The sequence below is a fragment of the Siniperca chuatsi genome, linkage group LG7 (genome assembly GCF_020085105.1).
Source record: "Siniperca chuatsi isolate FFG_IHB_CAS linkage group LG7, ASM2008510v1, whole genome shotgun sequence".
Lineage (NCBI taxonomy): Eukaryota > Metazoa > Chordata > Actinopteri > Centrarchiformes > Sinipercidae > Siniperca > Siniperca chuatsi.
Genome location: NC_058048.1, coordinates 14273636 through 14286495, shown reverse-complemented (window position 1 = coordinate 14286495; position 12860 = coordinate 14273636). Strand labels below are relative to the sequence as shown.

General features: G+C 37.5%; 1 protein-coding gene across 5 annotated transcripts; it reads left to right on the top strand.

Annotated features, from left to right (window-relative positions):
* The first annotated feature begins 310 nt into the window (after positions 1-310).
* LOC122879449 lies at positions 311-11536 on the top strand. 5 transcript variants are annotated; one of them, XM_044203549.1, is made up of 9 exons: positions 311-586; positions 801-869; positions 3403-3428; positions 4589-4656; positions 6473-6769; positions 7418-7687; positions 9660-9782; positions 9925-9969; positions 10276-11536. In XM_044203549.1, the coding sequence occupies exons 2-9, from the start codon at positions 867-869 to the stop codon at positions 10281-10283; spliced, it is 840 nt and encodes a 279-aa protein (XP_044059484.1). In that variant the 5' UTR covers positions 311-586; positions 801-866; the 3' UTR covers positions 10284-11536. The 5 variants fall into 5 exon arrangements, with proteins under 5 accessions (XP_044059484.1, XP_044059481.1, XP_044059479.1 ...); XM_044203546.1 differs by having other exon boundaries at positions 315-586; positions 814-869; positions 9925-9976; XM_044203544.1 differs by having other exon boundaries at positions 315-586; positions 9925-9976.
* Positions 11537-12860: the final 1324 nt, after the last annotated feature.

Below are 12860 nucleotides of genomic sequence, written 5' to 3'. Positions count from 1 at the left end.
GGATAAACCATCATTTGGAAGATGTATTTCCCTCCAGTTTGGGGAAATATGTATCAAGTGAAGTAACATCAGTAGTGCCCACTTTGGTGTAAGACTGGAGCTATGATGTTTTGTAAGAATATGAAGAGAGGTGTTTGATATGTTGTTTGGCAAACAGACATTTAAGTACACTTTGTAGAAGATTATATGTTTTACAACAGCTTCTATCAGCTGTACAAGTAAATCATTTGCCCTCTTCAAGCTGCCTGTTACGTCTGAGCTTTCTGTCAAATTTTAACCAGTGAAGACTAATTTACTTGTAGTTGGGGAGTGAGAATGTTTCCTTGCTTGTGGCTCATACATATCCGGAGACTATTATGGATGTAACACTCTTGTGATGGTAAAAAGGCCTCTTCTAAAGAATTCATGTCACATGATTTGGTGATGATTTGGTAAGCAAACAGGGAAGTTTGTCCAGCTTCCTGTTGTCGTTTGTGACATCGTCATGTATGTAGGGAGTGCACAAAAACCCATGAACGCACACACATGCACACACAACCCTCACACCCGCATGATTCTGTGGAAGCCTTCTTCAAGCTGCTCAACGGTAAGCAAAACAAACATCAGTTACATAGAGTATTACTTTATTATTACTAGTTATTTTTTGTTACTATTATGTTGTATCAAAGATACAAGTTTTGTACAACTAAAAAAGGGACTGTGTTACGTGTTCAGATTGGCATCAGATTGTTCATCATAGATTGACTATATGTGATTTAAATAAATAGGATTTTTTTTAAAGTCAAATGACTCATATACAGCTCCACCCTCAAGCTTACTTGCCTGTATGAAGAGGAAGTGCCTTCAAACACGGAGAAGACGACACAATGGTGAGAATGCTTGAATGTTTTTCCTCTGTCCTTTTTCATGTCTCTTTTGAAAACAATTCATATTATTGTTGTGAATAAGTCTATTATTATCTGTCATGTTGATGTCAGAAAGGAAGACTGTTTCTCATGCATTAACATAGTTTACTGTATGAAAAAAATACTTGAAACGCCATTGAGCAGTAGCCCGTGAATGCTATGGTTATGTGTACTTGGGTATGTGTGTGTGTGTGTATGTATGTGTGGGCTCATAGCTTCTCATAATCAAAATCTTCATAGGAAGAGCTTGGTTTCAAGTACAGTTGTTTTAGTTGCTAGATCGTAGCATGCAGCAGAAGTAGTAAACACAATAATTAAGTTATAGCCACAAGTAAACTAACACCTGCATGCATATCAGAAAATCTGTCTGGCCTCTGTGAGATTGATTCTCTTACAGTAGGAATGGAATGTGCAAATATTTGCTCCTGAATTAAAAGAACCTGGACAGTTACTCAGCTTTGTGTGTTTAACAATATTTATGACTAAGACAGACAGAGAAGTGTGTGTTAACAGTGTAAATCCCTGCTACTTATGTAAATACATGTATTTGCTGATTGCGGATTTGTGGAGTCCTAAATGATTGAAAATGAGACAGGAAATAGTGATAAGTGAAGCTTCAGCTGTATAGCAATAGCAGCTAAACAAATAAACCTCTCCTGTCACATCAGACTCTCACCTCAGTCTAATCAGTTTCACCCTACAAAATTATTTTCAGTACTTTCTATTTTTTACCTATGTGAAGTGTCACACAGCTCCCACGTTAAAAAGATATGACAACACAAGCTCATGTGAGATGAGTTTAATTGAATGTGTGGGACTGACGTGGTTTCGTAGCATATTGTTTCGTAGCATAACGTTTAGCCGAAGCCTAATGACATGTATTTGTTTCCTCGAAACAATACAGCAGTGCGATTAGTGCCTTATAAATAATGTTACGTCATGTGGGAATCCCCATACGAACAAAGCCTCACTGTTTAAATGTTGAATTACTATCATAACTGTTGTAGTTATAGTAAACACTTGAGGAGAGCAAACACTTAATTTAGCTTTACATATGCTGATTCATAACACACAGTCATAACACAATGGTCTCTGCTTTGCCATTGCTATCTTAAGTTTACTTACTTGTATAAATTGTATGTTGTATTGTGTAAATTATTAAGGCGTGTAGGTGGCCCATTAACATGACCAAAAAAAGATGTAAATCATTTGATGTAACAGTACAACAACTTTAATGCCCTATTACCAAGGAGGACCTCTCACCCCGTATACATAAATGAGGTGGGCAAAAAATTAGGAATAACTTCCAATATAGTGCAGTATGATACATTAAAACCACAAACTCTAGCCTCAAAAATTGCCATAGAGTTGACTCAACACGTCTCTGAGATAGTCTCAACAAAGAAAATCAACATAAGCTCTCCCAAAGGTAGTTCTTAATGTAGCGCTATCATATTAAGTTAAGGTGCTGGTGTAACAAACAGACAAAGAGTCTGGGATATTAGGGAAAACGAAACAGTCTCATAATGAATCAAGAATACCAGTTATAAATATCATTTTCACAATCCATCTGGTATCACTTTTCCTGAAACTAAACCCATCATGTACAGTACTTCAGGTTATTATATGGCCCTTGGGAATTCCCTCAGATGTAGTTTCTGGTGAGGACAACAGACACTGAGACACTGCTGCTGTAAGGCCAGTCTCTGTAGTGGTGTTTTCCCTGGAAATTCTCTTCTCTTTTGAATTAAGGTTTTTTTTTTTTTTGGTTGCCAAGAGCCAAGACTCAATACAAAGAACTTTTCAAAATAGTCTATGTAATTTATGATATTTCATATTTTCAGCACTTGGTTTCTATAATACCACATACAAAATACTAGAAAACTATAAGGCACTGTGTGAAGTGTGATTGCAGATTCCCCCCAGCAAGTACAGGAATACACCCTGCTGCACATGAACAGAAACAGGCTTTCTCTGATACTGCTCACTGGGACTTTCCTCTGGCTTGGTGCCTATCGAAAACTCTTGTGGATGTGTTCTTTCAGGAGGACAGAAATCATTTTCTTTCTCAACACTGACTGTGAAGGGCCAGTCAGATATTTCAGATAAGATTGTTTTTTGTTTGTGTGTAGATTCATGACACAGTGGTCACTGTATGCCTTTTCACTAAACACATATTCCACATACAAGACCATTTTCAATCATCATTTTCAAAGTATGTAAATTTAAACAAATCGGTTGGTGGTTTGAGTGGAGCAGGTGGGGGTTTGCAGGAATCAGTGACCTGCTAATTTAGAGCCCACTGGCCTAATCTGATGCACAAACACAAATGATGAAAAATCTCAGCATCACAGGCCATTTTTGATTGTTGCTTGAGTGCTCTACTACGAACTTGGATTCCTGCCTGCTTAATGATACGCACTGATTTAAAAGATATCATATTAAATGAAAAGATAATCAATCCTAACACAGTGATTAACTTTTGTCTTTTTTACAGGCATCATGTTGCAATCCACAGTTTCTGTAAGTACCCATGCCATTTTCTATTACATCATTATGATTTTAAATGTCAGCAGTTGACAATGTTGTGACTCACTTGTAAACTAACTTTCTACACCCTGGCCATGTTTGATCTGGCCATGTTTACAGCATTGGAGATCTCCAACCCTCATCAGCACAATTTTTATTTGCTTTGTGATGTAGTCATGGAAATTAGTATTACTGTGGTTCATGTGAATACTCTGATTCAAATGCCCTCTCCATTCAAAATGTTGGCAGCAGTCAACCACAAAAGATTGCCAGGAAATAACTAAAAGTGAGCTGTGAAATAACTACTACTGAGCTGTGAACTAACTGAAACACACAAGTTGTATCATCACTGCACAAATAACTAGTTTCTGCTGAAAATTCTAAGACTCAGTGTTGCTTAGTCGCTATTGTGATAAAATCTTAAATTGTACTACTACTGATGTATTCCAGTAGTAGACAATAACTCCAATGTAAAGCTGTAAACCCAACAATAACACAATAAGTTTGTGACCGTATCACACAGTGCAGCTATTGCTTCCTGCGTCAAGGGTCATAAACGGAAACTCCAGTGCTAAAAATGTATCACAGCAGCATGGACCCAAATAATCAGGATACTGAGAACTTTTTCCAAACTTTTGCTGAGTTAAATTTATTTCCTGTAATAACTATTTCTATCCATAACTCTCAAAATGAAGTTTTAGCTGTTTTACTCTAAATTGGAGTCAACTCTAGGAGGAACTACTAGAGCACCTTATGGATCCAGAAAGAAACTTACTTATTTATTCATACTGGTGAGCTGTGTGTGGGGGCTTCCCATTGATTACATCCCTGAGTGTGTACTTGTTTTTGTAAAGCAAGAGTTGGCACAGTCATTTCAGCTTCAGAAAGAATTGACTGTGACAGAGGACGGCAAGTTCAGTCGGTTTTGATCAGTCAACATAAGCACATGTGCAGCTCCAGAGGCCATGACCTGAAATCACTCGCTCACAGTATCTCTGGGCATAGGGCCTGGGAAATAGAGAATGTATTGTTGTTTAGTAGTTTTTTTTAATCTGTCAAATTGTGTGTATATATCTGTTTGTGTTACTGTACTGCCCCAGTGTTACCTGGGCAACCATGTAAACAATTATTTATTCTTCCTCCTGTCTTCCAAGAAACCCAAGGCATTCCCTTCATCTGCTGGCTCTGGTTTTGACTGTGACGTGGCACTTTTCTTTGACAGGTGAGCAGTTACATCATATCACTGCATCAACAACACACCTTCATCTTGGTTTTACAGTGAAAGCAGTTCTTTGTCAAAATAGATTATACGCATAAGGACTAGTGATATAATAGCAGTATTCTTGGTCACACATGAATGAAGCAACACCAAATGTATTATAATACAAACCAGCAGTGTTGAAGCTCCAAATAAATCAAATAACTACATATAATAATTATAATAACATTAATACATTTTATTTATATAGCACATTTCAAAACATAATTACAAAGTGCTTCACAACATAAAGTAAGAATAAACAAAAATAAACAATAAAATATTAATGGAATTTGTCATTAGACATGCACAGCAAGGAATTACTTAAGTAGAGTGAGTTACAGCAGTCTACACGGCATGTGATGAATACATGAATGACAATTTCCAGGTTCTTGGGAGACAGAAAGGACCAGATCTTAGAGATTCTGCATAACTGGGTAAAACAAGACTGGACAATTATTTTAACTTGCTGAGTGAAATTAAGATAATTATCAAAAGTGACACCAAGATTTCTGTAGCTAGTGGTGATACTGGTGCAGAATGAACCGAGTTGTGGTGAGATGTGATTACGTGTGGTGTCTGGGCCTATGATAAGGACTTCAGATATAATGTGAGAGGTTTGCCGGCAGAGATGAACATGCAAAGAATTCTCATCCAACTCTGCAGCTACTGTTTTGGTTTTAAAGGAATAGTTCACTGTTTTGAGAAATACGCTTATTCGCTTTTTTGCAGAGAGTTAAATAATAAGATTGATACCACTCATGTCATGTGTGCTAAGCTAAGCTAACTGCTGCTGACAGGCTGCTGGCTATAGCCTTATATTTACAATACAAACATGAGAGTGGTATCAATATCAGTATCAGTATCAAAAACAAGTAAGCATATTTCCTGATCTATTCTCTAACTATTCTGTTAAGGCTCATACATTTTACTATCACAGTCCCACCACCCTCATCGACCCTATTTCTGGTTTCAGCAGAATAGCTGTGATAAAACAACTATAAGCTACCTGCCCACCACTAAATTTCAGACAGACAAAATTAGTGACTAGCTGAATATCTGACAAACTAAAGACAGGCATTTTTCTCCGTGGTTGGTGGACAATCAAAAATTAGTTGACCAAAAACTCCCGCACCCAAGGTGATAATGAAAGATAAAACCTTTAGCTAACTGTAACTTTCTATATTGTGACCTTTAGATCATGTAAAACATGTAAGGGACACTACTAGTTAATTATTTCACACACAAAAGAAAGGGCAAATTGCCTGAAGAGGAACTGAGATTAGTCTAATACGTCATAAAGCAGAGCTCTCAAAGCAAAACCCCCTGACCTTCACACCCACCCACAGCCTAAAGTAAGAACTCAAAATGTATTGCTTATGCTGATTTCAAATCAAATTTTAAAGATGGCAAAACATTTTGTTGATCATTTTACTATTTGAGATGTAACATAACAAATCGATGCCTTGGCTTGACTCAGTAATGCTCCAAACAACTTTGGTCCCCCTCGTAGTTTTCTTTCTACAAAAATGCTACCAACTCGGACATTCAGAATATTTTCAGAGACGATGATAGATATTGCTGGAAATAAGCTTCCTGTGACACACAATTAGCCTGCAATTAAAGATAATACATTTCTGATTTTAAAAAAGCCTTCAATTGTTTCTGATTGTGCACCAGGTGTTGCATTCATTTCTCCCTTAAGACAATTTCATTCTGTTTCATGAAAGGTTTCCCAGCATGCTCTGAACCCTTTCTCTCACTTACTTTTCTTTTCCAGAAAGTGCTGGTAAGATTCAGCTCAAAGGGGAGGTTGGAGGAAACGTGACCTTTCGCTGCCCCGTTGTAAAACAACAGACGATAAAATTTTTCTACCTTCAGCGGGGCCCTCACATATTTGTGAATGGCTTCTATGAATCAAAAAAAGTCCAACCATGGGAGAACACCAGATTGGGTCACGACAAGACAACTGTGCACATGGACAGTTTGAACATCTCGCATAGTGGTGACTATCTGTGCCTTATCATGTACAGTGACAGTCATAAAACTGAAACTGTCATACAACTCAGTGTCACAGGTATGAGTGTATTAAATTTAACATTTAAAAATGTATTTGATTGTTTCGGTTTCTAACACAAAACTATGGCGGAGTAATACTGTATATACAGTATTCTGAATTATGCACATGATGAAAATCTTGTTTTTTGTTCTTCTGGAAGACCTGTTTGAAAAGTTAGTAATAAATTATAAAAAGTTAGTAAATAAAGTAAGTCATCAACAAAAGCCTTGTGTGGGTTACCACTTATCCAATAGCTGTCACAGATGTGATGCGTGTCTTCTCTATGCCCATTTATTCAGGGTCAGAGTCCATCCCAGTTGTTTGTCCTGAAAACAAAAGCAGGGAAACTCTCTCGACAGGTTATCTATTACAGGGCTAGCACAGAAAAAAACTTTTATACTGATGGGCAATGCAGCATTTTCATCTCCAGCATTTTCATCTTATAAAGTTAATGTCTTATAACAACCACTGTGGTTAGACTTCCCTTCAGTATAAATCTAAATTAAAATTTTTAAAAAAAGATCTTGGCCCTAGGGAGGCTTTGTGAAAACACTTTGCATCATTAAAAAGGTGCAGGGTGCTTAAAGTAAACATGGCTATTTTCAGAAACTTTGACATGTTGGAGTTAAATTACAGTGCTCTTTTTTCTCTGTCTGTCTCTTCTAGCCAACTACAGTAAACCTGAAGCCACAGTGTCCTGTAGAGATAGATTTAGTTGTCTGGTGACGTGCACCTCACATGGTGGGTACCCGGGCACCAAGATGATGTGGAACGTGAATGGGAGTCTGGACTGGAAAGTTGTGAACAACAGTGACATGAGCGATCCAGTCACCATGATGTTTAACAGCTCCAGCACTGCACACTTCAACTGCTCCAATGGAGAGCGGGAGTTCAGCTGCCATGTGGGCAACGTCACCTCGAACATGTTCCCCATCTGTAAGTTGTAAACTAAAAAAAGACAAGTCCTAATGGTTTCTACACCAAAATCAGTTTTATGCTTTCATGCCCTGGACAAGTTTTGGGAAGTGTGAAACGCATAGGAAACCCCTTGACATGGATCCCCTTTGATGGCTACTTTTAAAGGAATGCGTGAGGAAAATTTACTTTTACATCCCATCAATGTTTGACTGTTTGACTTTCACAGAAGAGTTTAGAGTTTTTGTTTCTGTGAAGACACTTTAAAGCTTAAACAAACAAGCTTCTCTGTGAGGACGTAATTAGGCATAGCAGTGCTTTGAGCTTAAATGCTCATGCTGGCAACATGCTAACAATGAAAATGCTAACATGCTGATGTTTAGCAGGTATAATCTTTACCATGTTCACCATCTTAGTTTAGCATGTTGGCATGCTAACATTTGCTAATTAGCAATAAACAGTACAGCTAAGGCAGATGGGAATGTCATTAGTTTTGCAGGTATTTGGCCATAAACCAGAGTATTGGACAAACTCAAATTTTGACCTGATCATGGCCCTAGAGGAAAAGTCACCAAAGATAATAAAGTTCATCCTCTGAATGTCTGTACAAAATTCCATGTCAATCTGTCCAGTTGATGTTGCGATCAGTCTCAGACCAACCGACGTTGCCGTCCCTAGAGCCATGGCTAAAGATGCTCCAGTGGATTAGTTTAGTCACACCTCAGCCAAAATGCTGCTGGATTTGGCTGATGCAATTACTGTAACACCAATTTAAAATGCTTGAACTTCTTTTACACACAAGCTCAACCAAGACCAAAACAATGTAATTTTACAGTCAAATTTACAAATGCTTTCACACTCTATGTCAGAACAAATAACATCATGTTCTAAACATAACTTATATAGGCTAAAGTCAAAGTGAACAGCTGTTCATATTGTGAATTGAAACACAAATATATTCCCTGTATTTTATTCCATTGCTAATGAGAAACAGCTTATTGCAATTATGCAAATATATAAATCACAGCTGATTCCCATCTAGGAACCACACTCAGGTGTTGAGGTTTTTTCAATTGCATGATCATATGTTCTAAAAGAGGACTCTTTGGGCTGATCTTGTGTGGAAAAGGAACAATACACATGCATTTACTAAACCCAACAAAACAAAAATGTAGAGAGGCTTCAAAAGAAACTACAATGCAAAACACAATATATGATCAATTCAATATACTGTCCATTGTATAAGGGCAAACCTGACACATAAAATACTGTAATGCAGTTTCTGTAATTTTAGCTGATGATAGTGTTTTTCTTTTGTCATTGTGTTATGACTAAATGTTCCTGTTGGAAGAGAACATGTGTTAGTGTTTTGACTAATTATTTGATTTTAAAATATGTTTGCAGTGTTTTGTTAGACATAGTGTATTGTGTTAGTTTATTATTGTATTTTGAAAATTAGTTTTGGGGTTTAGTTTACAATGTGTGATTTTGAGCATGAAATTAACCATTTTGCCAATTGTGCGTTTTAGGTGTGTCGGTGCGTTGAGTTTAGGAAAATTGTTAAATGTATCGAAAAAACTGTCATAGCGATTGTAAAAAACTGTAACAATAAAGTAACGTTTCTCATCATCCATTTTTGGTATTCTGCGGTTGAGACTAATCAAATATAAACGTTCTCTTTATTCTTTTGTATGTGATAATTAACTATAAAAAAAAACTATTCCAGACTCAGTTCACTCAAGTTCCAAAAAACTTAACTCAAATGCAAATTATTTCAGTTTGGTCCAAGTTTTGATCCTTTAATGAGATTTCTGCTTCACTATGAACAGTTTTCATTGGAACTATAAGACTTGACACGACCATTAACACAATAAAATAATGTTGCTGTTGATTTGTTGACAATAAGAAAAATGTAAAATGTTGCCAGCCTTTAAAGTCAACTGTCCCATTTCATATGTTTTTGACTCTGATAAACATTTGCTCTCATCTGAAGGTACACCTCAGAAGAAGGACCCTAACAATCATTTTGTGATAATAGCAGCAGCCACCTGTTCAATACTGGTGTTTTTCAGTATTGTGGTGTGGCTGTGGAGGAAATGCAAGACAGGACAGAAAGGTAAAGATAAAGATTAGGTTTGTCACAATATTGGTGTTCTACACACATTTGCATATCTGTTTGTAAGAACACAAAGATGCCAGTATGAATGACTCTAATGTAATGGACAAAAACTCACAGCAGTTTCTCTGTTGGTTTCCAGGGGGAGAAGCAACAGATGTGAGGCAAGAGTGTGGAGTAAATGGATGTAAGGAGTAAGTGGACGTTTACATGACACAATTGACCACATTTAAAATGTCACAATACTTTGATTTAATTCATAAGTAATGTAAAATGTAAGCGGATAAAGAGTTCCATGAGCCACAGCTGTAATGACAAAATGCTGCTACTGTACTCACAATTATGGACACAAGTCCCAGTTGCCTCAAAATGTAGTTTGTAACTTGTAATGTACATCAAATACATGGCTCACATTTTTATTACTACATCTTGTAACCACTGACCTTATCCCTCCCTTTCCCCTTCTTTCCTTTCTATTTTTCATTTTCTCCAGGGAGGTAATATCCCTCAATGAAAATAAAGGAGGCAAAGAGGCATCTTGAGTGCTAAACTGGTGAAGAAGATTATCCGATTTCTACTCCCTGAACATCTTATGTGTTCTAGAATCTAGAACTAAAACTGTATGTCACTCAAGTGTATGTTACATTTGTGACTCACTGGCTACCTACACACCAGGATTGGCCATTGACCTTAAGGGTCAGAGACTGACAAGGGACCGCATGCTGTCAACATTTCACTGACACTTGTGACTTCTTCAAAGTGTTTGAGGAAGTATTCATTATGAGTATCCTTTTACTGTTAAAGTACAGTGCGTCATTTGACTGACAGTAGCTTACTTTTCAAAAAAAGGACTTTACCACTGATTTGTGGTGAGAGTGTTGTTGCATACTGGGAAAAAGTCTGAGGGCGCCACTTCCCAGCACTGTGAGCAGTGACAACTATTTAAACCTGGATTAAGTAAATATTTGACTGACCTCTATGGGGAGAAGTGGGATCTGTTACACTTGCTACAAATGTCTTTTGGACTGCATAATTTTTAAATACAGTATATTGTTGCACTTTAAATTTACCCTGTGTGTACAGTTTTCTTAAATATAGCCCAGTTGTTGCCTTTACTGTTTTTGCTGGCTTTTTTAAATTTTATTTAAGACACATAAGAGAAGAGTCAATATTAGTTAGTGATCGAAAGGCACTGTAGTTCCCTAATTTGTGTCCAGGGCTTTACTCTTTATTTAGTTTTGTCAGAAATTATTATCAGTAGCAGAAGCTGTGAAAAATATGGATGTCAGAATAATGTTTGCACATGAAATTGTGCAGTAGATTCCAGTATTCCAAGTGAAACAGGTTTTTCTTTTTTACATAAATTGCTGTTACCCTCACGATTAATAGTTTGGTCCTCTTCACAACATTTTGTCTCTCAGGTGACTCTTCTCATATGAAATGATCTTTTTGTATGCTGTTTTGCCACATATTTATTTCATTTTATGTTTTTCAATCTCAATATATACAACTGTTTATTGTTTACCCTGTTTACATTATTTTGGGTATGGAGACCACTATTATTCCTCCTTCCTTGGAATTACCAAACGATCTCAAAATGCTGCTTTCATTTCCTAAATCTGTACAAAACAACCTTCTTGCTGTTGTAACTTGTCTTGTTTGTTTGTGATTTGACATCACAGTCTTGCCTGTATCTCATTTTTCTTTGTTACTGAAACGTACAATCAATTAAACTTGAGTAATTTAATTTTTATTGTGTTGTGGGAAGGATTACACTCACTTTTCACTCATTTCACTATATGATCAGAATATCCTATTTGAACTACTGCAATAGATTGTATTTACACAATTTACACTGTTTTAAGAGGCTTGACTGGGGGCTTTTAGTACTATATTTATTACCTTTAAATAGATCTTTACCCCAATAATTTGTCTTTTCAGTTGTAATGCACTTTTATTGCCACTAGATGTAGTACTAGTACCACAGAGACAAGACGAGTCTTCTACTGGCATGGCTGATGGTTGGTGTTGTGTGTGCTATAACATCAGAATATTATTGTGAAGTGCCACAACCATGAGCCTGATCACATTTGTCACATAATGAAACAATGTGAACACAATCCTTTTAAACCGGGATACATAATGTCTCCCTGACCACAATATGTGATGAATCCCATGGAGATGGAAGACATGGAGGATGATGAGGATAGCCCTGGTTTATTGAATGAAAAGAGAAGAGAAATAAGAGGAGGAAAGAGGAGAGGATTGTAGACTAGATGTGAGATGACATCAAAGGAGGGGGGAGGAGAACATTTGCTAACATGAACCTAGTGAGTCTATGAGAGAGGTTACCATCTAACATAGAATATTGTTAACATTATAGCTATACACATCACATCAGTCATTCTGTCTACATCTCTGTCTCAAACTATTTCCACCTCTTCTTCTTCTATTTCTCTTGCTCCCATTCTTGTTCTCTTTCTTCACACATTTCATTCTTTCAAAGCACACCTCCAATTCTCTTCCTCACTTGCTTTCTCTCTGTCTCATGAGTCACTGTGACAGGCTGTCGGTCCACCTCTCTGCCCTGTGTTTACATTGGGCAGCAGAGCAGCACCAGGCTGGTTGCACTTCAGGAATGTAACCCCCAAGATCCCTGCCCTCCTCCTCCTCTTTTCCCTTCTCCCCACCTCTTTTCTTTCCCTCCTTCATTCTTTTATTCCCTCATTGAACAAATTCACTCCTTCTCCCCTTCTCCTTCTGTTCCTTCTGCCGTCATTTCCCTTCCGTTCCTCTCCTCCCTCTAATTATCCTCCCCTCTGCCCCATCAGCCCCCATCTTTGTGAGCTCCCTTCCTCTCCTTCTGCCACCTTTCTCTCCTCTTTTCTTACCCACCCATTCTCCTTTCTCTCCTCCGAACCTCCACTCCCCTTCTCCCTCGCCTTTTTCTATCTCCTCTTTAAAATTCAAAGAGCATTGTCCAAGCTCACTCACACCCCCCATTCCCCTGTCATCATCCCCTCACCTCCCACTTCTCCCCATCTCTCTGTCCTCCCTCCCTCATTCCTCTGCTGTCTA